Source organism: Erythrolamprus reginae, chromosome 3, assembly GCF_031021105.1.
Source record: "Erythrolamprus reginae isolate rEryReg1 chromosome 3, rEryReg1.hap1, whole genome shotgun sequence".
Classification (NCBI taxonomy): Eukaryota; Metazoa; Chordata; class Lepidosauria; order Squamata; family Dipsadidae; genus Erythrolamprus; species Erythrolamprus reginae.
Genome location: NC_091952.1, coordinates 109,658,386 through 109,684,065, shown reverse-complemented (window position 1 = coordinate 109,684,065; position 25,680 = coordinate 109,658,386). Strand labels below are relative to the sequence as shown.

The following is a 25,680-nucleotide window of genomic DNA, read 5'->3' as shown; positions in this document are numbered from 1 at the left end:
GCAAAATGATGTTATTTTTTACAAATCTCTAATATCACACCCGTTTTCTTAAAAAAAATCAATCAAAGCAGTCAATGTAGGTTGTTTGTATTATAATCTGAAAAAGTTGACTGCTGTTCATGAAATGCCCTAAACCTCTAATCTGTATGTCTTTGTAAAATCCTATTATTTATAGTTTTGTTTCTTAACCTTTGAAACCTTCCCTCCTCCCTCCATTCCTGATGAAATCTTAAAAGCTAGATAGCAGGGAACAGCTGTAGCTTTCCATTATAAGAATACAAAAGATGTAGCTGATAAAACAAAAGAGTCTGTCAAGCAAAAGGTGTGAATTTCAGGGTAAAGTTATATAGCAGAGCACTTAATGAACATACAAAAGTTGGAAATAGAAGCTAGGAAAATGCTAGAAATAAAAAAAAACCACAAGCCTGTTTTTGTATGGCTGTTCAGTATAGGTGCTACAATACTGAGCCACTACAATACTGAGCCAGGCAAATATCTGAGCCAGGCAAATATCAAGATGCTAACAGTGTGCATGTTATTAGCAAGCTGAAAAACAGCCTTGCCTGCCAGCTGAAAGTGGCACAGGGAAGAATGGTACAGTAACTCCATTAGAATCACTATCCTCAGCCAAGTATATGCAGAATTCTGAACTGGTGAAAATCTAGCAATTTTCATTAAATCAGTAACTCATATTCATTAACGTAAGGCTTATGCTAACATAAAAATATTGTTTCAATTGTCATTTAATTACTCTGTCTTAATTTTAATTGCATTTTATCTATGTTTATTTGGAATGTAACAAAACAATTCCTGATCTTTTCCCCATTGTGAACTTTCCAAACAGGTTATTCAATAATGCAAAACGTTTCAAAGGGTAAATGGGTAAACTGCAGATGGAGACTTTTTTTAAAAGGCCTGTAATTGGGGAGTGGGGAAAAAAATCCATTTTTTAAAAAACTGTGTTTTCTGTGATATGAGCAGACCAGATCTGAGTGCTTAAGTATTGCTGCAGGATGCTATCTTTGCTGAAAGATTGAATATAGTTGGGCAAGGGACTATGGTGATTTTCAACCATGCAGGTCATGTCTGTGGAGATGTTCAATCATCTAGGTCAGGGGTATCAAACTCACGATGATGCGTTATCATCACATGGCATATTGCAACTCCCCCACCCCTTTGCTAAACCCGGGGGTAGGCCAGCACGTGATGCATCCGGCCCGCAAGTTTGGCACCCCTGATAGAAACATAGAAACATAGAAGTCTGACGGCAGAAAAAGACCTCATGGTCCATCTAGTCTGCCCTTATACTATTTTCTGTATTTTATCTTAGGATGGATATATGTTTATCCCAGGCATGTTTAAATTCAGTTACTGTGGATTTACCAACCACGTCTGCTGGAAGTTTGTTCCAAGGATCTACTACTCTTTCAGTGAAATAATATTTTCTCACGTTGCTTTTGATCTTTCCCCCAACTAACTTCAGATTGTGTCCCCTTGTTCTTGTGTTCACTTTCCTATTAAAAACACTTCCCTCCTGAACCTTATTTAACCCTTTAACATATTTAAATGTTTCGATCATGTCCCCCCTTTTCCTTCTGTCCTCCAGACTATACAGATTGAGTTCATTAAGTCTTTCCTGATACGTTTTATGCTTAAGACCTTCCACCATTCTTGTAGCCCGTCTTTGGACCCGTTCAATTTTGTCAATATCTTTTTGTAGGTGAGGTCTCCAGAACTGAACACAGTATTCCAAATGTGGTCTCACCAGTGCTCTATATAGCGGGATCATAATCTCCCTCTTCCTGCTTGTTATACCTCTAGCTATGCAGGCAAGCATCCTACTTGCTTTCCCTACCGCCTGACTGCACTTTTCACCCATTTTGAGACTGTCAGAAATCACTACCCCTAAATCCTTTTCTTCTGAAGTATTTGCTAACACAGAACTCCCAATACAATAGGCCATAGTTGTCCCAGGATGATTTTCCAAAAGGCAACTGGACTTTTTCTGTTTTTCTTTTCCTTAAAAACTTTTCACTTCCCATCCAAGAAGCTTTTTCAGTTCTAAAATTTAAAAATGAAGACACTTCTTGAATGAGAAGTTGCCTTTTGGAAAATCGCCTTTGGGATTCAATTCATGTTATATCTATTCAGGGCCGCCGATAGATGGGTATTACTGGGAGGGGCGTACCGGGCCCGGGGAAATTGAATAATGGGGGGGGGCGGTGCTTCTCCTGCTGAGCCCAGCTGCTGTGGCTGGAGGCGCGCCCGCTCTAGCGTTCCTTTCGGCCGGCTGCGAACTCGGAAGCGCCATCCCGCCGGCTGGCTGGCTAGCTGCTGCCTGGCCCCCTCCCTCCCGGAGGAGGGTCTCCCTCCGCACCACCAGCGGCGCTCCCCCCGCCAGCCAGCCAGCCAAGCCCCGCACCCGCCGGAGCCGGCTCTTCGCTCTCCCCCTGCCGCCCGCCGCATTTGCAGGAGGTGGGGAGGGTCGTGCGGCCCGCCAAGGCCAGGAGGGACGCCGCTGCCCCCCTTCCCTCTCTCTGCCCGCCGCTGTGCCTCCTTGACGCCGAGAGGAAATGCCCCGGGCGGGGGAGGCCGGGGGGGCTTGGACCCGCCACGGAACCAGGCCCCCTCCGCCCGAAAAGCCGCCGCAGAAGACTGCGGAGAAGGCAGGCTAACTGAGGAGGGGGCTGGGGCGGGGGCGCCTCGGTGCAGCAACCTGAGCAGGCAAGAGGGAGCGGAAAGTAGGGGCTGGGCGGGGGTCTGACCCGTGGGCGCTGGGGGGGGACATGAAGGTCACCCCACCTGGAACACTTCCTCGCCTGAAACGGCCCCAGACGCAGCAAAGGGAAATCGGGCTAGGTAGCCAATTGGGGAGGGGGCCTCACCTCTCTTTGGGGGATGCCTCCTTTTTGCCCATCGGAGAGAAAGGTGGGGTCTGCAGACTCACCTTCCAAAGCCCTTTTTCCCAGGAATCCCCTCCACTCCCCATGAAATTCATCATGACATCGCCTCAAAGTTAACCCAGAAGGAAAGCAGGCTACACTGAAGTTTCCCTTGCTCTAAATTTTGCTCCCCAATTCATCCCACAAGCCTCAAATCGGAGATCTTTGGAAACTCAGTGCCATAGAGAAGCTCCCAGAATTCCAAGGCAGCAGCATGGAATCCTGGGATCTACATTTAATAATAATAACGACATCTCTTGCTTTCTCTCCTTCCTTCCCTCTTTCCATTTCTTTCATTCCCCCTCTCTTTTTATTTCTCTTTCTTTCTCTTTCTTTCCTCTTTCTTTCTTTCGTTTCTTTTTCTTTCTTTCTCTCTTTCTCTCTTGCTCTTTCATTCTTTTTTTCTTTCTCTTGCTTTCTTTCTTCCTCTTTCTTTCTCTCCTTCCTTCCCTCCTTCCATTTCTTTCATTCCCCCTCTCTCTTTTTATTTCTCTTTCATTCTCTTTCTTTTTTTCTCTTTCTTGCTCTTTTTCTTTCTCTCTTTTACCTTCCCTTCCTCTATTTCTTCTTTTCTTTCTCCTTCCTACCTTCTTCCCTCCCTCCCTTCCTTCAGTCCTTCTTCTCTTACTCTCCCCTTTCATAAGTTTCCTTCCTTCCTTCCTCTGTTCCTGTCCCTTCCCCCTTTCCTTTCTTTCTTTCTTTCTTTCTTTCTTTCTTTCCTTTCCTTCCCTCCCTCCATTTCTTGCTTTCCTTCTCCTTCCTCCCTTCTTTCCTCCCTCACTCCCTTCTTTCACTTCTTCCTCTCTTACTCTCCCCTTTCACACCTTTCCTTGCTTCCTTTGCACCCTTCCTCTGTTCCTGTCCCTTCCCTCTTTCCTTCCTTCCTTCCCACCCTCCGTCCATTCATTCACCCATTCCTCTCTTGATCGCCCCTTTTACCATTCCTTCCTTCCTTCTTTCCTTCCTTCCTTCCTTCCTTCATAGCTCGCCCTCGCCTTTCTTCCCTTCCTTCCAGATGGGAGTGCCCCCTCAAGACACCCGCCTGACTGCTGGTACCCTGCTTTTTCTCTCCCCTCGTCCTTTCCAGCTCCTCTCTGGTGGCTGCCGGTTGTGGGATCCCCCTCCCCTCTCCCCTCGCTAGAAAGCACATGGTTTTGTCAACAAGAAGGGAGAAGTGCCAAGGAGCCGTAAATAAGCCTCGCTCCGCCTGACCGATGCCAGGATCTTTCTTTCCCTTGTCACTCCCGCTTCTTTCTTTCTCCTGGACGAGTCCACACAATTGGCTTAACCCAGTTCCTGAAATAGCCTATGGCAGTGCTTCCCAACCTTGACAACTTGAAGATATCTGGACTTCAACTCCCAGAATTCCCCAGCCAGCATTTGCTGGCTGGGGAATTCTGGGAGTTAAAGTCCAGATATCTTCAAGTTGCCAAGATTGGGAAACACTGGCCTATGGGACCGCCTCGCTTGGCGTGAAGCGGGAAATGATCCCCGGGGGATGGAGTGGCTTGGCGACTTAAAATAGTTTTAAAATGGCGGGGGGGGGGCAGACACTTAGGCTGTATGGGGCCCCAAAATTCCTGATGGTGGCCCTGTATCTATTTACCACTTACATGCACATGACTGATGCTAACTCATGGTATATGTTTGTGTTTCAGAGAGGGCCAACAGTCACCAGAACAGTGGCAGAAAATGTATGGGAGATGCTCAGGGAATGAAGTATATCACATTAACTTGGAGGAGAGTGTGTTTTTTGCTGAATATGAAGGAAAGAGTTTCACATATGCATCTTTCCATGCACACAAAAAGTAGGTTTACTTTCTTATAGTGAAATGCAATCAATAACCTTTTAAAAACTCCCCTTTTGAATGAAGCCTTGAATTTGAGTTCCATTGATTAGATAGGTTTGTTGTTATGAAGTGACTAGTATATATTAATATGTAAAAGTTAGAAAACTGAGGCTGCAATGTTATTACCATATTCTATTGTGCTAAAGAGTTGGTAATCAGAATGCTTTTTTTTTCTTTTTCCCCTTTCCCCTACATTTCCCCCCTTTCCTCCCCACTTTCCCCAGTAGTTTCATTTTCTTTTTAAATTTTATAGCCTGATAAACTGTTGCTCCACTGGATTTTCATCGTACTGATTGGTTCAATTTAAGAAGGGGAGCCTATAACTGAATGGCTAATGTCTGGATGTAGGCTGTAGAAGTAATCTTGATTGATTGGGAATCTGAGGCTGTAAGCTGACCTCTTTTCTCAAATTAAACATTAAAATGCAAAAACAAACAAACAAAATAAAGGCCAAGCATGAAGAATGATTATAAGAGGCCATGGTAGATGGCTCACCAGTGAGGTATCTTTGATTGGAAGCTGGAATTTTAGTGAAGGGACACCTTCATAAGTCAGGAGAACCTTTCTTTGGTATGTTTTACAAAGCCACTACATTTTCTAAAAGCAAAATTGAGCTGAATTGTATACAGAGTCTTAAACAGCCCAAATGGATCTAAAATATTTTTATATTGTCTCTCTTGATTTATTGTAATATGAGATGCAACGGAATAGGTGTAAGCACCTATAATGTATGCTGTTCAATTTTTCCTAACAACATTTATTTTTTTTACTTTTGTCATTAGGTTTGGTGTTTGTTTAATTGGTGTTAGAAGGAGGGAAGATAACAAAAATATTTTGCTGAACCCAGGTCCCCAGTATATTATGAGCTCTTCAGACATATGTTTTTATATTCACATCACAAAAGAAGAAAATTCTGCTTTTAAGAAACAAGAGCAGCATCGGAAAAATCACCCAACAAGATTGTTTTATCATGGTCCTTCTCGGCTGCCAGTGCACAGCATTATTGCTAGTATGGGTAAGCCACACTTAGTAATGTTGACTCAGTAAGGTAATGGTATATGGCAGGACTTACCAAATTTTGCAACTTTCAGATTTGTGGACATCAGCTCCCAAAATTCCCCAGCTAGCATGAAGAATACTGGGAGCTGAAGTCCTCAAGTCTTAAAGTTGCCAAGTTTGGCAACGCCTGGTATTGCCTGGTATATGAAAAAGACATTGAGAGTGGGGAAGGGGTAGGAGAAGAGATGCTGCCTAGGGAATGGTTAAATAAGAGGGCTTAGCCCAAAGTTGCATAATAAGCAGGAAAAAAGAGTCAAAAAGGAAGCTCCCTAACTTTTCAGGCTGTAAAAGAGATGGTGAGAAATGTGTACCTTCGGACTTGCAAAATTCTGTTAGTATAATCTTACAATAAAGCAGATTTAGTCCATCTGGTTGTATTCCCTGTCTGGTCTACCTGAGAAGGCTGACAGTATGAAGGTATAAAATTAGTCATAAATACAAATTTTTAGTCTTCTTCAAATAATACACCAAGTGAAGTGGAATTGCGATGAACAGTAGAAACAGAATACTGAACTTTCCATTGAAATAACTGTTACATAAAGATTTATCATTCACAAGCCAATTAGATTGTAAATGGTGCTTACTTTTCATTCCATCAATCCAAATTTCTATGCGACTGAATCAAATATGAAAGTGATTTATTGTGATTTATTTTTCACTCTCCAATTCTGAGAAAGGCCTTCCTGATGACCAGACTCCTCAAAGTAAATGAAATCATAATTATGGGGACTGTTGTTTAGGCTTTGCGGTTACTGGCAAAATGAAGGAGATGTCAACACATTCTCTATATTGTGGTAGGTTATTTCACAAAGGGTGGAGTAGAGAAACAAAAGCCGTGAATAATCCTGTCAAACGACACCTTTATTTGTGTCCTTTTCCTTACTCATGGATTATCTCTCTGAACAATGATTAATTTGAAATATAACATAAACAAAATATAGTTTACTTTTTCTCTTCTGGAATTATAGTCTCTCAATAATAAACAGCCTTCTGTTCCTTAAGACTCTCCCTGAGCTAAATCATTTAACAATAGCATATTGTCTCAAGGGGGGGAAGTACTGAAGGGTAAGAGTGATAATGTTATCAAGGGATTATGCTCAATTACAGATGTCTTGTGTAAGACTTCATTCTATTGTTGACCTATCTAGCAGCCTAGTCAGTGAGATATTCCACTGACTTCACCCAGCATCAGTGTCTTTATCCATCCACCTTCATCTTGGTTTTTCCTTGCTTCACTTCTTGTATGACTGCATACTTCTTCCAGCAAATCTCTGTTTCTGGGAATTCTCCATTTATCCTTCTGTTTGTTGTCTCTCATACTCTGTCCTTCTTGGCTCTGGTATATAGCTGCTGACTGATTCAATAAGTTTTTGTTGCTGTTGTGTCAGTCTTCATATGATTATGTCTTTATTTGTGCCCTTTTCCTTACACATGGACAATTTATCTGAACAAGGATTAACTTGAAACATAAATAAAATATAGTTTACTTTTTCTCTTCTGGATTTGCAGCCTATATGTGTCTATATATAGTCTATATGTGAGGGCCATTAAAGTGAGATGAAAATGGGGGTCATAAAACGGGATGGAAGTTGAAAACAAGAAGGAGAAAGTGTTGTGACCCCCTCCCATCCAATAATGCTTGTCCACAGCCAATAATCTCCAGTCTCGGATGGTGCTAGCTCCAGCCTACCTGCAAGGCCTTGGAGAACTCACTAAACTGGCAGCTGAATATACCAGCAACTTCAAGGAAAAAGAAAACTCCTAGACCATTCTTCTTCTCATACATTCTTCTTACACATTTGATGGACTAAGATGAGTTTAAATATTTATTTAAGTTTCTTTTTTAATAATACTATTAATAATAAGCAGCTAGGGTGCAATCTCAAAACAACATTATACCTTTTACATCTTAAAACAACATCTGTATATCCCAGGTTCTTGGGAGGGACTCAATAGGTAGATAAAAATGCAAATCCAGTCTAAATATCTGCATCTAACCATAATAATTGGACAAGAAACAATAGATGAACACTAATCAAGGAGAGAAGCAACCTGGAATTAAGGAGAAACCTCCTAACAGTGAGGACAATTAACCAGTGCAACAGCTTCCCATCAAATGTTGTGGGGGTTTTATCACTGGAGGTTTCGAGGAAGACCCTATACCATTTGTCTGAAATGGTATAGGGTCTCTGGCTTGAGCAGGGACTCAATTAGAAAATCTCCAAGGTTCCTACCAGCTCTATTGTAATTCTGATTCTAATTATAGTTCCTGGCCATTTTTTCTATAGGTTGGGTGGCAAGTAACAATCAGCATGGTCTAATATTTCATTTCAACCACCAAGCAAAGTCTTTTTTGTTGGTTTAATAACAACAGAGTTGGAAGGGACCTTGGTGGTCTACTAGTCCAACCCTTTCTTGGGGAGGAAACCCTACACTTCTTCAGACAAATGATCCACCATCTTCTTAAAAACTTCCAGTGTTGGAGCATTCACAAGTTCTGAAGGCAAGCCGTTCCACTGATCAATTGTTCTAACTGTCAGGATTTTTTTCCTCAGTTCTAAGTTGCTTCTCTCCTTGATTAGTTTCCACCCATTGCTTCTTGTCCTATCCCCAGATGCTCTCACAATTACTACTGTTGAGAAAGGTACCACATATACTGTACCTGTGCATTTTGTTTTTGTTGCCTAAGTGTAAAAACCTTACTTTTTTCACCATTGAATTTCATTTTGTTTGATAGTGTCCAATGTTTAAATCTGTCAAGATCCTTCTGTATCTTGAGCCTATCTTCTGGAGAGTTGGCTATTCTTGCCAGTTTGGTGTCATCTACAAATCTGATGAGTTCCCCATCTATCCCTTTGTCCATAATCTTCTATTTGCCTCACAAACCCAGCAAAAGCCCACCATACCAAAAGGTCTTGTAGTCTTTGCTACAACTGAGTGTATACCTTTACTTAGTGGACTGAAAAAAAGTGTGATTGTTTTACTCATGCACAAGTAATACTAACAGCATAAACACACATACATGCCTATTTCTGGCTCAACAAATTAGCAAAATGTATCCTGGCATATACAAAGTAGAGCTATGCAGCACAGTCTTATAAATTCTAGACCTTTACTCTAGTACTAGTGCTGACTTTTGAATTTATAATGTTCAGTTTTGGCAATACTTTTCTGTGAATCATCTGAATTCATGTACCTGTCTTCCTTTTCCTTCCATTACCTATTTTCTTTCCTAGGCTGTTTGGATCTATCCATATGTATCTCCTTCTCAGCAAACAATATCTACAGGGAAGCAGCTGTGAATAGATATTTTTCTGCCTATTAAAATGGCTCTTTTTTTGGAGAGCCATATGCTTAGCAATAGTTGGTCTGCCACAACATTCCACCCCGCCCGCATATCATATCATTCAGTCTAAACCACAAGCACGAGGTATTGATTGGGTTTTGCTGCTATCCTGGTTATAGTGTGGAAGGAGGAAAAACTCAGAAAGAACTTGATCACAAGCAACAAATCTAAGATCCAATCACATTGTTTAAAGCAATGTATATTTTTGTTCTGAATTTGAAACAAAACACTCAGGTGGGGTTTTTTTTATTTCCAGTTCTGAATACTGTATTCGAAACAACTGTGGTATTCAGCTTTTTAGCATTTAAAATCTCTTGCACACTCCTTGTTAAGCCTTTTAGTTTTCATGGTCACATCTCAATCAATCAGTATAGAGCTGGAAGGGACTTTGGAGTTCTTCTAATCCAATTCCTGCTTAAGCAGGAGACCTTATGCCAGTGATGGCAAACCTTTTTCGGCTGTCAAAAGGGTGCATGCATGCTAGAGCTTGCATGAGCATGCCAACACCCAGAATGCAATGCCCTGAGCATGCACAAAATCCCCTGCTGCCCCCCACACATGCACACAGGACTCACCGAAGCCTGATGATTTCCAGTAGGCCCGTTGAGCTGTTTGCACTCCCCAGGGTTCAGGAAAGCCTCTTGAAGCCTGGAACGGCAAAAAAATGGGCCAATAGGCCAATTGTAAGTTCGGAAACAAAAGAAAGTGGAACTTCCCTACTAACCTTCAGATAGTTGCAACCAGGCTTCACACATCTTGCCCCATTTCTTCTTTCCTGAAGCCTGTGTAGTCGATAACAGAGCTCCAGATTGATTTGGAGCCCTTGTCAGTGGCTGCAGAGATCTTCAGGAAAGGCCTTTAGGAACAGCCTCTGCAGCTGATATCAGAGCACCAGATGAGGTGGGAAGAGCAAAAACAGCCGAAAAGAATGCTGAAAACCTGCTAGCCAGCACATGCGTGAGCGCTGAAGCTGACATAGGGCAACGCCTCGTGCGCCCTCTGATATCACTCGGTGTGCCACTTCTGGCACGCATGCCATAGGTTCGCCATCACTGCTTTATACCATTTCAAATAGGAGTTTGTCTAATCTTTTCTTAAAAACCTCCAGTGATGAAGCCCGTACAACTTCTGAAAGCAAGCTGTTCCACTGGTTAATTGTCTTCACTGTTAGGAAGTTTGTGGTTAATCCCAGGTTGTTTCTCTTCTTCATTATTACTTACTTCTTGCCTTCTGGATCTTTGGAAAATACATTGACCCTCTCTTCTTTGTGGCAAACCCTAAAATATTGGATTACTGCTATCATGTCACATTTAGTCCTTGTTTTCTCTAGTCTGGCCATACCCAATTCCTGCAACTGTTCTTCATGCTTTTGTCTCCAGGCCTTTAACCATCTTTGTTTCTCTTCTTTGCACTCAACATCTTTTTTTGTAATGTGGTAACCAAAACTGATTCCAGTATTCTGGGTTTTATAAAATGATACTAATACTGATACCTCTGTTTATTCAACCAAGAATTGTATAAGCTTTTTTGACTGCTGCTGCCCACTGCTGGCTCATATGATCATACACATGGACTCCAAGGTCCCTTTCACAGGTATGTTTTTTGAGCCAGGTCTCGCCTAATCTGTACTTATGCCTTTAGTTTTTCCTGCCTAGGTGTAAAACTTTGCTTTTCTCCACTTTTGTTGCACAAGGCCCATTGTTCAAATCTCTCAAGCTCTTTTTGGATCCTGAGCTTGTCTTCTGAGTTGTTGGCTATTCCTGCAAGCTTAGTGTCATATGTAAATTTGATGAGTTTCCCCTTCTATTTCCTCATCTAAGTCACTTATGAAGAGATTGAAGAGTACATCATTTACAGTATGTTGATATGGCTCTGCCTCCTCCCTTCAAAACCTAAATTAATTTCATTTTTGTTTGTTTCCTACCGCCCCCAGGTACTGTTGCTATAGATTTGCAAGATACAGGCTGTAGATCTCCAAATGCAGCTACATTAACTCTTCCTTCAGAAGCACCTAAAACGGGCAGAAGGCCAAGCATTGCACCTGTTCTGGAGGTTGCAGACACTTCAGCTCTTCATAGCTGTGATCTCTTAAGTGATCAGTCTGAAGATGAAGCCACACCCTCCGATGAAGAAGTGTTGAATGGTCTGGAGTATGTAAAGTGCACTTTTAAATGAATATGTTTTTAAACACAAGAACACAGAAAAACGAAATTAGTAGTTGTTATTTATTTATTATTTATTTATTTATTTATTATTTAGATTTGTATGCCGCCCCTCTCCGCAGACTCGGGTTAGTTAGTTAGTTAGTTAGTTAGTTAGTTAGTTAGTTAGTTAGTTAGTTAGTTAGTCCACTACAAACTGAAAGTTAAAGAGAATAAAAACATATAGTAGTAAATATCAGGGAAAGGATAGAAGAAAAGATATGAGAATAGAATACGTCAATGAAGAGTAGAGAAAAGGATGTATGAATGGGAGAAAAGATATATAAAATATAGGAGAGACAATTGGACAGGGAACAGAAGGCACACTAGTGCACTTATGCTCGCCCCTTATTGACCTCTAAGGAACCTGGTTAGGTCAATCGTGGATAGTCTAAGGGAAAAATGTTGGGGATTGGGAGTTGACACCGCGGAGTTCAGTAATGAGTTCCACACTTCGACAACTCAATTGCTAAAGTCATATTTTTTACAGTCAAGTTTGGAGCGGTTGATATTAAGTTTGAACCTGTTGTGTGCTCTTGTGTTATTGCGGTTGAAGCTGAAGTAGTCATTGACAGGCAGGATGTTGCAGCATATGATCTTGTGGGCAATGCTTACATCATGTTTAAGGTGTCGTAGTTCTAGGCTTTCTAGACCCAGGATTGTAAAGTCTAGTTTCGTAGGGTATTCTGTTTCGAGTGGTGGAGTGAAGGGCTCTTCTGGTGAAATATCATTGAACATTTTAAAAGGTGTTGATGTCCGAAATGCAGTGTGGGTTCCAGACAGATGAGCTGTATTCGAGGATGGGTCTGGCGAAAGTTTTGTAAGCTCTGGTGAGTAGTGTGAGATTGCCGGAGCAGAAGCTACGTAGGATCAGGTTGACAATGCTAGAAGCCTTTTTGGTGATATTGTTGCAGTGGGATTTGGCACTTAAGTCATTTGATATTAGTATTCCAAGGTCTTTTACTGAGTGGGGGTTGTTTGTGAGATTTTGTTTATTTAGTTTGTATACGAGGTTTGGATTCTTTTTGTCGATGTGGAGAACAGAGAGCATTTGCTAGATGAAGTTGCCAATCTGAGACGAAGTCAAGGTCTTTTTGGAGAATAGCTATGTTGAAGAGTTTTACATCATCGGCGAAAAGAACACAGTTGCTGGTGATATGATCGCAGAGGTATATATACAAGTACTCCTCATTTAGCAACCACAATCACGACCTGCTCTTCAGTTGTTAAATGAAGTGCCCCCTAGTGAAACCACAACTGTGCTTGTAATATTAATTCAGCTTTTCCTTGCTTTATATTCCTGCAATGGTCACAAATGTACTTTTTCATTGTTGGCATAACTCTGAACGGTTGCTAAACAAGGGTTACTTGTACCTGGTCTAAAGTAGGCATATGCAATACGTAATGGGGAATGGACCACATTGATGAATTAAAAATTCTCTCACCAGCTGAAGGCTGACAGAGATTAGCTGTTCTGTGACTAGCAGAGCAGTAGAAGCACCAGAGTTGCCGCAGTGAATTTATTATTTTTTTAAAAAACACTGACATATGTTTTGCAGGCCTCGCCTAAACAATCAGATGGTAACAAGAAAGATGAAATTAAGAAACTACAAGCCATAAAATGCTTTTATAGTCCACAATAAAGTAAAAATAAAGGTTTCCCCTGTCCTGTCGTGTCTGATTCTAAGGAACTAGTCTTTGTTTCTTAGCCGAGGGACCCACCATCGGATGAAGACCCTTTCCATAGTCATGTGGCTAGCATGACTATACGCCGAGGTACACAGAACTCTGTTACCTTCCCACCAAAAGTGGAACCTATATATCTACTCACCTTTGCAGACTTGTGAACTGCTAGGTAGGCAGAAGCTGGGGCAAGTAATAGGAGCTCACCCTGAAGTATGGCTCTTGGGTCTCAAATCAGGTGGTCAGTTTTCCAGTTGACAAGTTCAATGTGACAAGCAAGCTGAGCCCTTGTGCTCCCGTTTACAATACGTTCAATTTATAATATAAAAGAATTCAGTTTTTGTAATATATAACTGAAATTAAAATATAAAATGAAGGATTCAGCAAAACATCTCTAGAAATGTCGCTGTCGGTTATTGTTCTCCAAGGCCTCTTTTACAGCTTCCCCTCATGCTTGCAAAAACAGAAGGGACTTCTGTGCGTGTGTAAAAGATGCTGCTGTGTGCAGAAGCTTTTGCAAGTGTTGAGTAAACGAATGAGAAACCAAACCCTCATGGAAACAAGCTAGGTTGCTTAAATCAGACCCCCACTTGATTTCAACACTGGGACCTTTGCGACCCAAAGTATCTCCTCAAAGCAAAATAAGGCCACCTTAAGCATTATATTATTATATTTTAAATTTATGTATCAGTTTTTTATGGCCACCCCTCTCTATAAAAGTGACTCTGGGTAGCATATAATAAAATGAAAATTAAATCAGTTAAATCAGGAGTTCTCTACCCACAGTCCATGGATCAGCACTGGTCCATGACATGCCAGCAACCAGACTTCACAAACAAGCAACACCCCATCTATGGGATGCAGGCAGCATGAAAAACTACTCCCCCTCCATAAAAACTTCCATAGAACCGGTCCCTGGCATTGAAAAGGTTGGGGCAGCCGATTTAAACAATAAGCATGACTAAAAACAAGATAAATAATTTTAGAACACAAGAGCAAAGATATTATCATTTAACTTATATAACCAGCAAGAGAACCATCTGAGGATGGTGAGACTTTCTAGAAATACAGCAAAAAGGTACCATAAATGCTCCAAAAACTACCGTAACAGGTTTATTACACACAAAGGGAGATATAGAAAAATACATGTCATCCATGTTTGAGTCATGGCTAAATATTAGAAAGTTCAAGAGGAGAGAGATTTAATACTGGAGAAACAACTGGCTGTTATAGAGAGATCTCATACTGCTTTAGAGTTATAGGATTTACTGTTGAGTATCTCTCAAGTGTTTGCTTTAAAAAAGAGAAGTCGCTGTACATCTGAGATAAAAGAAACACAATAAGTGGGTGTGTGTATGCTGTTAAATGCAAACAATGAGACCATATTCTTCTTTGTTCTAGGTATTTAAAAGGCTATCCCCCTTATTCACCTTACATAGGAAGTTCTCCTACTTTCTGCCATTTGCTCCATGAAAAAGTGCCATTTTGCTGCCTGAGATTAGATAAGGTATGTAGATATACTACTTCCGTGCATACATTTGTTTTAGAAGAAAAGCACGTAAGCCATGTTTTTTGAATGCACAGCTAATACTGAGTAACCACAGGTTGTGGTTTTGTTCACCATTCTATTGGATAAATCAACTGTAAGACTAAAAACACTGTGGTTTTGACCATATTAAATTAAAGAGGATAATCTGACCACATTCTAAAAGTATTGTTCCTGCTGAAATGGAATTTCATTTTAAAACTTGGGCTGGGTTCAAATTTCAATGACTGTTATGAGTAATGGAATTGCAACATAAAGTACTCAAATTCTAGGTTTATTATTTTTTTAAAGCTTTTGTATGCTTATATACAGCAAAGCATTAGCCCAATTTTATTTCAGCATGAGGCAGTGCATGGTGAGAAAGGAAAAGATTTTCTCATCCATGGTGAAAAATGCTTCTCTTGTTTCAAACAGGTAATTCTCAAGTCTCAACCATTCAGTCTGTGAATTTTCAAAGTTACAACAGTGCTGGGGTGGAAAATGATATACCACCAGTCCACAATATCAATATAGCATTGTATCATGATCACAGGTTGTGCACGTGAAAGCCCACCCACACTTAAAACTGCAGGGCACTTCAACCTTCCCCTATCTCCCCCCACCCCCCCACCCAAACACACACACATCTACTGTACGTCCTTTTAGCCACCCTGAACAGTGGCAATCCTTGAGGGAGTCCTGAGGCTGAAATTCAAATAAAGCCCTTGAACAGCCTCAGCCAGCTTCTACCCTTCCATTTTCTAGAGCCTATTTTAACCTATTTTAGTCCTAATGCTACTGCTGCCACTGACAAATGCTTCCTCAAGCGTCATACTGTGGCCAGCCACCACATTGCAAATCCTTGTTCCTCCCATCCTGTACTTCATAAAACCTGCCTCAGCTTCCCCCATCTTCTTCCTGCTGCTGAGGTGGAGGTCCCAGGCCTGGCCCTATGTATGGAAGGCTACTGAGGCTCCCAGAAGCAGCTCTGGCTTTTTGTAGCCCAGAGCTGAGACATGCCAAGAAACCTCTGAGTCACATATTTTTACCACACTGAAGCACCGCTCAATACATGTGCGGCCTGTGCTGGACCTCCCAGGGATTCTGCCACCCCATTATGGCAGTCCTACACTTCTTACCTGTGACTTCCTCCTCTTCCTGCTTAAGGACCCGTGTGTCTGTACTTAAGGCAATATATAGGATTTCTGGGATTGTTGTCACCAAACAATGTGGTCACCTGACATCATGTTTTAGACCACATCGTTTAACAATAGAAATTCCAGGCCTAGTTATGTTTGTAAATCAAGGATTATCTGTATGCCAGATATATAAAAATCCTACCCATTTCCAATCCCACCCTACAATATTTTATACAATATATTTTTTTAGCAGAGGTTGATTATAATGAAACTTTTGCCAATATAGCCTGGAATTAGTGTCAATAAATGTGTTATATATACTCAAATATTTCAGTGACAGTAAATATCTTAAATTCAAAACTCAAGTCAAATATGCAACACACATCAGTATTTAAAATGTGAGGCTTTCCTTAAAAATGGAGCTAGTGAAAATTTAAATATGTATACAGTATCTTGAATGATTAAAAGCTCATAATTTCAATCTAACTGTAGGTATACTTTGAGGCATATCTAGACTTTGAGGTATACTTTCATGCTTTAAAATATTTTGTGAGAAGCTAGAAAATTCTACACCAAGCAGATGATAGGTATTGTATTGTTATTTTTTGTCCTGTGATTTACTTTATGGGGACCATTTTAATTAATTGATTTTAGGGATGCCAGCACAATTACTATGAAGATGCCAAAGCTTATGGATTCAAAAACAAAATCATTATAGTCGCTGCAGAGACTGCAGGAAATGGACTCTACAATTTTATTGTACCTCTCAGGGCTTATTACAGACCAAAGAAAGAACTCAATCCAATTGTGTTGCTGCTGGATAATCCGTAAGTAGAATGTTTGTCCTTTTATCTCAGAGGTACAGATTCACATTTGGAACTTTGCATGCATTGTGTATTGCTGATACCAAATTTAATAAGCATGTTTTAATTCAGAAGGATTGTATCACCAATACTTGGAGACAGTCATTTATAGGAGAAATCTCAGATTTATTCTATGCATCAAAGATAGAGATTGAAAATATCAATGACTTTGGATGCCATGGCCTCGGGCACAAAGAATCAAGGCCATTTGTGTAGGTTGCAGTATCAACAATTTATTGAAGGTTATACACAAGAATCTGGTCAGCTAAATTAGTCTATATAAAAGTCAAGGGAATTCAAGAGTGAGGATGAGACTTAAGAGGCTGAGAGGCTAAACTAATGACACATTTTTCTCTATCCACCAGCATAGTTCCCTGTAAGCTGCACAGCGCGCTATAGCGCAGGCAAATTTTAATGACAGCCCAGAGTTTTCCAAGCTGGCGCGGAGCGGGTTTCTCCCCGACAGACAGCTGATCCGCCCCTCCCAAGCTGTTGGTGGGAGAGAAAACCCCGGCTTCCTGGGCTCTGCCGTCAGCCGCGCCCATCTCCTCCCACGCCCTTCCGCTTCCCCTCGGCATCGGAGGAGGCGTTGGCTTCCTCCCCGGCCGCCGTGCTGGGAGCTGCCCCCTGGAGTCGGGGGCGACGGGCCCAGAATCAGCCTACTCCGCCTCCTCCCCCGCGCCGTGCAGGCCAGCAAAGCATCAAGGCTTCTGGGGTGAGCTGCGTGGCGGCAGCGGGAGGCAGAGCCAAGGGGAGGGCATGCCGGTCAGCAAAGCTGGCTGCCCACCAGCCTGATGCCCGTCCATGTGTGTGTGGGGGGGGGCGAATCCACCAGCCATGCCGCCAGCCTGATATTCGTCCGTGCGGGGGAGACGAATCCGCCAGCCACACCACCAGCCTGATATCCGTCCGTGCGGGGGGGGGACGAATCCGCCAGTCACGCCGCCAGCCTGATGTCTGTCCGTGCGGGGGGGGCTCTCTCTTTCTCTCCCTCCTTCATTCCCTCTTTCTCATTGAGCTGGCAGTGTGGCCGATGGATTAACCCCCCCCCCGCACGGACGGACATCAGACTGCGGGCATGGCCGGCGGATTCGCCCCAACCCCACACGGACGGACATTCCGGGAAAGCAGCGCTGCTTTCCTGGGCGGGGGGGGGAAGAAGGTGGCCACCTCCCCCCCTGCCCAGGAAAGAGGTGCAGGAAAAGCGCCCCCTGATGTAGCCAAAGCACAAGCTTTGCTTCCTCTCCCGCCACCACGCTGGGGGCTGCCCGCTGGTGGGTCCCCTCTGCCACCCAATCCCAGTAAAAGACTTCCTTGGGCACGCTTTCAAACGCGTCATTTACCCAGGCAGCCGGCTTCGCCTTCTCCTCCCCCGCTGCCATGGTGGGGCTGCCTCCTGCCCCCGGGGGCGACAGGCCCGGCCTCGGCCCACTCTGCCCCAGTGTGCCTGAAGCACAAGCTTCGCTTTGTCTCCCGCCACCGCGTCGTGCAGGCCAGCAAAGTGTCAAGGCTTCTGAGGTGAGCTGCGCAGCGGCGGCGGGAGGCAGAGCCAAGGGGAAGGCATGCCGGTCAGCAAAGCTGGCTGCCCGCCAGCCCGATGTCCATCCGTGTGTGTGGGGGGGCGAATCCGCCAGCCTGATGTCCATCCATGCGGGGGGGGCCGAATCCGCCAGCCACGCCTCTAGCCTGATGTCCGTCTGTGCGGGGGGATGAATCCGCCAGCCACACTGCCAGCCTGATGTCCGTCCATGCGGGTGGGACGAATCCGCCAGCCACGCCGCTAGCCTGATGTCCGTCTGTGCGGGGGGGATGAATCCACCAGCCACACTGCCAGCCTGATGTCCGTCCATGCGGGGGGGGAATCTGCCAGCCACGCCGCTAGCCTGATGTCCGTCTGTGCGGGGGGGATGAATCCACCAGCCACACTGCCAGCCTGATGTCCGTCCATGCGGGGGGGGAATCTGCCAGCCACGCCGCTAGCCTGATGTCTGTCCATGCGGGAGGGGCTCTCTTTCTTTCTCTCCCTCCTTCATTCCCTCTTTCTCATCGAGCTGGCGGTGTGGCCGATGGATTGCCCCCCCCCCCCGCATGGACAGACATCAGGCTGCCGGCATAGCCGGCGGATTCGCCCCAACCCCACACGGACGGACATTCCGGGAAAGCAGCGCGCTTTTCAAATTCGCTGCTTTCCTGGGCGGGGGGGGGGGGGGCGAGAAGGTGGCCGCCTCCCCACCTGCCCAGGAAAGAGGTGCAGGAAAAGCACGTCCTGGTGTAGCCGAAGCACAAGCTTTGCTTCCTCTCCCGCCGCTGCGCTGGGGGCTGCCCGCCGGTGGGTCCCCTCCGCCACCCAATCCCAGTAAAAGACTTCCCTGGGCGCGCTTTCAAATGCGACATTTACCCGGGCAGCCGGCTTCGCTTTCTCCTCCCCTGCTGCCACACTGGGGCTGCCTCCTGCCCCCGGGGGTGACAGGCCCGGCCTCGGCCCACTCTGCCCCAGTGTGCCCGAAGCAAAAGCTTCGCTTTGTCTCCCGCCACCGCGCCAGGGGCTTCCCCGCCACCACCGGGTCCCCTCTGCCACTCAATCCCAGTACAAGATGGTGGCAGCCCACATCAAGACGTAGCCGGCCACCGTTAAACAGGTAGGAAGAGGGTGGAGAGAGAAAGAGGGGGGAAGGAGGGAGAGGGAAAGACATAGAGGGAAGGAGTGAGGGAGAAAGAGCAAAAAAGGAAGGAAGGAAGAGAGAAAGGAAGAGGGATGGAGAGAGAGAGGGAAAGAAAGATGAAGGAAGGGATACAGAGAGAAAGGGGGAGGGAGAGATAGAAAGGAGGGAGAGGGGGGATAGTAGGATAGGGGGAGGGAAAAGGAAGGGCTTGGAGAAAGGCAGGGGGAGAGAAAGATAGAAAGGAAAGAGGGAGGAAGAGATAGAAAGGAAAGAGGGAGGGAGAGATAGAAAGGAAAGAGAGAGAAAGGAAAGAAGGAGGGAGAGATAGAAAGAAAAGAGGGAGGGAGGAAAGAGGCAGGGAGAGATACAAAGGAAAGAGGGAGAGTGGAAAGAGGGAGGGAGAGATAGAAAGGAAAGAGGGAGGGAGGAAAGGGAGGGAGAGATAGAAAGGAAAGAGGGAGGGAGAGATAGAAAGGAAAGAGGGAGGGAGGAAAGGGAGGGAGATATAGAAGGGAAAGAGGGAGGGAGGAAAGGGAGGGAGAGATAGAAAGGAAAGAGGGAGGGAGGAAAGGGAGGGAGATATAGAAGGGAAAGAGGGAGGGAGGAAAGGGAGGGAGAGATAGAGAGGAAAGAGGGAGGAAAGGGAGGGAGATATAGAAGGGAAAGAGGGAGGGAGGAAAGGGAGGGAGAGATAGAAAGGAAAGAGGGATGGAGGAAAGGGAGGGAGGGAGACATAGAAAGGAAAGAGGGAGGGAGGAAAGAGGGAGGGAGACATAGAAAGGATAGAATTATGGATGCAAGAACTCGCTCATGTGTGATAGCGCACACCCACTTACTTTATTTGTTATTTATTTATTTATTTATTTATTTATTCTTATATTCCGCCCAGTCCCAAAGGGACTGCCGCTCAGACACTATACTTTTCCGCCCACCCCGAAAAAAAATTAGAGGGAACACTGTCCACCAGTACCACCTCCTTTTCTCCTACACATAATAAGTTTTTTTAAAAAATAAATTTTTATTAATTTTAAAAAGGTAGTTACATACAACAAACATATAACAGTGCACAGTGCATGTGCCCATCACCTCACAACAAAACACCCCCCATCACCCCCACCACCCATACAAGAGGATTCAAAGATTTTGATTTGTTTATCTATAATTCCCTGGCTCTATTTTGCATTAAGTATTACTGAAAGAGTGATCACAGTTTATTTTCCACATTTGCATCACAGATTCTACTCAACATATAATCTTTCACCTTATTCCATCGTACCATCAGCTTCTCCAATTTGTTCTCGTCAAAATTATTTAATTTTATTTCCATAATTTCGAAGTATATGTGGTCCACCATGTACCAGTACCATTTTTGTAATGTCCATTTCGTGGAATCTTTCCAACCCGATACCACCACCGCTTGAGCACTTTCCAATGCCGCAGATTTAATTTCCTTAAATTCACCTAATTTCCTTTGTTTGGTTAAAATTGCTATTTCTTTTGTAATTGTCCAGTTGATATTTAACATTTTGTTAATCTCATTCTGTACTTCATTCCAGAATTTCTGAATTTCTGCACACTCCCAGAACATATGCATAAAGATTCCCTTTTCTTGGCACCCATGCCAACAATTACCCTTCTCTCTCTCCTGGAAGTGTGCAAGTTGTACTGGTGTATAGTACCATTTATGTAAAATTTTCCTTCTCATCTCTTTAATTCTCGTGTTTTTAATCTTATATATATTTTCTACTATTTCTTTCATTTCACTTTCATCTATTTGTAAGTCATTTTGCCAGCATCTTGTCAAACTTTTGGTTAGTTCCTCTTCCACCTGCAATTGCATTCTATATATGTTACCGGCTTGTGCTTTACTCTCATTAATCTTTTCTCTTATTATTTTTTCTAGACAATTTTCTTCTCGTAAAAGAGCTTCTTTATTCTCACTTTTATTTAGATATGTGCTTATTGCATTAATCTGCAGCCATTTCTGTTGACCAATCCACCATTCCAATCTGGCTCTGCTAACTCTTCCATCTTTCTCATATAATTGTTCAATTCTCGTTATCCCTTTGCTATTTAATACTTTAATAATTCTGCTTAAGTTAATATCTTCCGCTGTATTCAATACGTATAACGTTGATAGCTTGGAGTTCCTAGTTCCACATTTCCTCTGCCATTTGGACCATATTTCTAAGCATGCTTTGAGAGGATCAATTAAATTACTGATTTCTGTTCTACTCCAATTTTTAAATAATAGTTCTTTATTATTTATATTATTAATTTCCTTTTCTAAATTTACCCATTTCTACACATAATAAGTTAAACATTTTTTTCATGATTATTATATTAGTACTATCCTACTGCTATTACCACTACTGCTATTTTACTTGGAGTTGGAGACGCTTTGCCTCAATTATTTAAGTAACTTTCCAGGGTATGGGTTTTATGAATTTGCCTATTGCCATTGGAAATAAGTTGTATTGAAAATAATTTTCCATTGCAAAAGATCATGATGCCATTTCCTTGAAAAAGAAATCTAATTTTGACATCGCTGTAGCATGAAATCATAAAGAAAATCTGTAAAATCTGTAAAACTTTGCCTGAACTCCTGAATCTTTAAAATAGTTCTATTGGGATTAAAAAATATATCTCTGCTACTCATCTCATTGTGGGCTAACATTTTTAATGTAGAAGTATTGGGCCCTCTAGTGTTTAACTGAATTTTTTCAGGTTCATATTTTAAATGCTTTACATGATTTTTAATATACGATTTCTGTATTATAGTTTTAATTGCACCTCATCATAGTTCCTTATGGCTGTGGGGTTTTTTTTCTTTTTTGGAGAGAATTTATCAATGTTTTCAGCATCAATTATGAGATCCAGCATCCAGTGTAACAAATATGCTAGGGATTTTTTTATGCTTGTAATAAATATATATATATTTGTGGGCTTCACTATTGCTTAAATTCCATTGAATTGATACCAATGCATTCATCTCTTTTTGCACTTACAATATTAATACTTGTAAACTGTTGTATAAACTTTAAAATAAACTTAACACAGTTTTGTAAAGAGAAATACCTCCCCATAAAAATATCGAGATATACTGAAAAATCCAGTCTAGGCAACATGCATAATAGCTATCGGTATTAAGCACAATAGACAGTGTCTTCTTTGCCATAAACAAATTTGTAATTTTCAAACAGCTTTGCAAGCCCAGATGTAGCTTTTATTTGCATGTGTACATTGTTCCAAATTGATTGCCAACTCCCAATGACTCTGCACATCTCATAACCATCAAATAAAGTTATTCCAGGTGATCTTCCACTGATGGCCACAATCAAGCTCAACATTTCTGTTGTTAAGCAAGATGGCCATTAAGTCAAAGTTGCCCCATTTTATGACCCTTCTTTCCACCATTGTTAAGTGAATCACTGCAGTTGTTAAGTTGCTAACATGGTTGTTGAGTCAATCTCGCTTCCCTATTGACTCTCCCTATAAGAAGGTGGCAAAAAGCTGACCACATGACCCCAGGACATTGCAAGAAACTGCATCAAGTAACTGAAATTTAATCACGTGACCCTGGGGATGCTGTAATGGTTGTAAGTGTGAAAAAGGATAATGAGTCACTAAATGAGCTGTTATAATCAAGGACTGCCTGTACATCAAAATCAATGAAAGATGGCAAGTGTGACAGATCAGATGAAATGAAAGATGGGGTTACCCCCTCTGTCTCCAAATAAAGCAGAGTGGGAGAGAGATTTGAGTCTCGGGGGGCACCTCATTACAGAGCACAGGTATAGGTACAAGGAAGGCAGGCTTGAAGGGTCTCAATAGATGATACTGTTTAATAGAAGGAACCCAGGGGTTGCCAATACTGCAAGGCCAAAGTGGTCTGTTTGCTTATTTAAGGCAGAAATGGGCTACATAACTGCATTAGATAAATTGTTAAAATAATTGCCAAAAAAAGAGATTTTCAATAGATAAGTATGTCTCTAAAAATGTATCAATCAAAAGAAATGTATCTGAAAAATCAAGCAGAATTTTACATACATTTTTCAAACAAATGAAGAAACAGAAAAGAATCAAACATGGTTGTTAAAATGAAACATTAGCAGTATTAGAGATTTTTCCACTTTCCAATTAAACTGTATTTAACATTATTAGAACTAAATAATTTACAGGACCCACATAATTTTTGTGATACTATCTTTCACTTTGTGACCCATCTGCTATTTAGGCCAGATATGCATTTTCTGGATGCAATCTGTTGGTTTCCAATGGTTTACTACATGGTTGGCTCTATTGACAAGTAGGTAAAATGATTCTTGGTACACTAAATATTGTGGTGAATTGTAGTGTGTAGTACCATGTATTTGCATGCTTTTATGTAGTGCTTAGTGTTTTGAAGTTGTATCGTTGCATGCTTACTTGTTCTTCAGCACACTGAACATTTTATATTGCTTATTAAGTTTTCCTTTTTAAAAAGAACCTTCTAATTTTATACATGGTAATCGACAGTTGAATTGATGTATAGTTCAGTCACATTTATTCATTACATTTATATATAGTAACTCTATATTTGTAACATATTTTTGCTGATAATGAAAATGAAGGGAAACTAGTATAGATCTATTTCAAGCTATTTAACTCTCATCAACTATCCACACCTCTACTGGCATTTGAACCTCAGCATTCTGCTTATAAGGCAGTAGCTTTATATATGACAGGAAAAAAACATATATAACTCTATATTTGTATATACAATGTATATATAACAGATATGCTGAATTACATGAGCTCTCCATAACTGATTCATAACTGAGTTAAGTAGACTTAACTGATTCATAACTGAGTTAAGTAGACATTGGAGAACTATGTCTGTGGAGATTCTTAATCATCCAAGACATGGTTGTCTCAAAGGTGCTCTTCCAAAAGGCAGATGGACATTTCTTTGTCTTTTCCCCTTGTTTGTTTCCTTCAAGGAAAAAACAAAACAAAATCAAGTTGCCTTTTGGAAAAGCACTTTTGGGACCTGGAAAACAATACAGTGGTACCTCTACTTAAGAACACCTCTACTTAAGAACTTTTCTAGATAAGAACCGGGTGTTCAAGATTTTTTTGCCTCGTCTTAAGAACCATTTTCTACTTAAGAACCCGAGCCTGGAAAGATTTCCCAGGAAATTTGAGAGTGGAATGAAGGTCCAGTCAGTTTCCTGCCATTCCCCCTTTAATCCCAATCATCTCGGGCTTTTCTGGGCTGCCAGAGGAGCCTTTCGGTGGTGCTTAAGGAGGCTTTGGCAGTCCAGAGCGAACAAAGCATTTTCCTTTCTCTGGGTGCTTGGAGAGGGAATAAACCTCTGCCAGCACCCAGAGAAAAGAAACACTCCCTTCACTCTGGGCAGCGACTGTCCTCCTCCTCTTCTTCCTCCTCTTCCTCCCACCCAAATTCCGAGCTTTTATTTCTTTCCTAATGGTTTGCACGCATTATTTGCTTTTACATTGATTCCTATGGGAAAAATTGCTTCTACTTACAAACTTTTCTACTTAAGAACCTGGTCATGGAACGAATTAAGTTTTTAAGTAGAGGTACCACTGTATTTCTAAAAAGCTTTAATTTGCACTAGAATTGGGTTGGGCTAATTGGCTATTTTTTCCACTTTCATCCACTTCTGAATTATTTCTAGAAACTGATGATGTATTTTCTGGATGTACAGTGATCCCTCGATCATCGCGAGGGTTCCGTTCCAGGACCCCTCGCGATGATCGATTTGTCGCGAAGTAGCGGTGCGGAAGTAAAAACACCATCTGCGCATGCGCAGATGGTGTTTTTATTTCCACAGCAGCAGCGAGGAGCCGAAGATTGGGTTTCCCCGCCGCCTCGCTGCTGCTGCTTGTCCGCGCGCGTGCCGCCCGCCCCCCCGCGCTGTTGCTGGGGCCGCTTCTCAGCTGAGAAGCGGCCCTGGGGTTTCCCCCCGCGCGCGCGCGTGCTGCCCGCCCCCCGCGCTGTTGCTGGGGCCGCTTCTCAGCTGAGAAGCGGCCCTGGGGTTTCCCCCGCGCGCGCGCGTGCTGCCCGCCCCCCGCGCTGTTGCTGGGGCCGCTTCTCAGCTGAGAAGCGGCCCTGGGGTTTCCTCCGTGCGCGCGCGTGCTGCCCACCCCCCGCGCTGTTGCTGGGGCCGCTTCTCAGCTGAGAAGCGGCCCTGGGGTTTCCCCCCCGCGCGCGCGTGCTGCCCACCCCCCGCGCTGTTGCTGGGGCCGCTTCTCAGCTGAGAAGCGGCCCTGGGGTTTCCTCCACGCGCGCGCGTGCTGCCCACCCCCCGCGCTGTTGCTGGGGCCGCTTCTCAGCTGAGAAGCGGCCCTGGGGTTTCCCCCGCGCGCGCGCGTGCTGCCCACCCCCCGCGCTGTTGCTGGG

At 43.1% G+C, this 25,680-nt stretch overlaps 1 protein-coding gene across 1 annotated transcript in view; it reads left to right on the top strand.

Annotated features, from left to right (window-relative positions):
• The window catches only part of KCNT2 (potassium sodium-activated channel subfamily T member 2), a 295,119-nt gene that overhangs the window by 210,755 nt on the left and 58,684 nt on the right, over window positions 1–25,680 (top strand). The window contains exons 16-20 of the mRNA XM_070746341.1: window positions 4,601–4,750; window positions 5,575–5,807; window positions 11,131–11,347; window positions 14,483–14,588; window positions 16,400–16,572. Coding sequence (XP_070602442.1) covers window positions 4,601–4,750; window positions 5,575–5,807; window positions 11,131–11,347; window positions 14,483–14,588; window positions 16,400–16,572 — 879 coding nt within the window. The remainder of the gene's footprint in view (window positions 1–4,600; window positions 4,751–5,574; window positions 5,808–11,130; window positions 11,348–14,482; window positions 14,589–16,399; window positions 16,573–25,680) is intronic.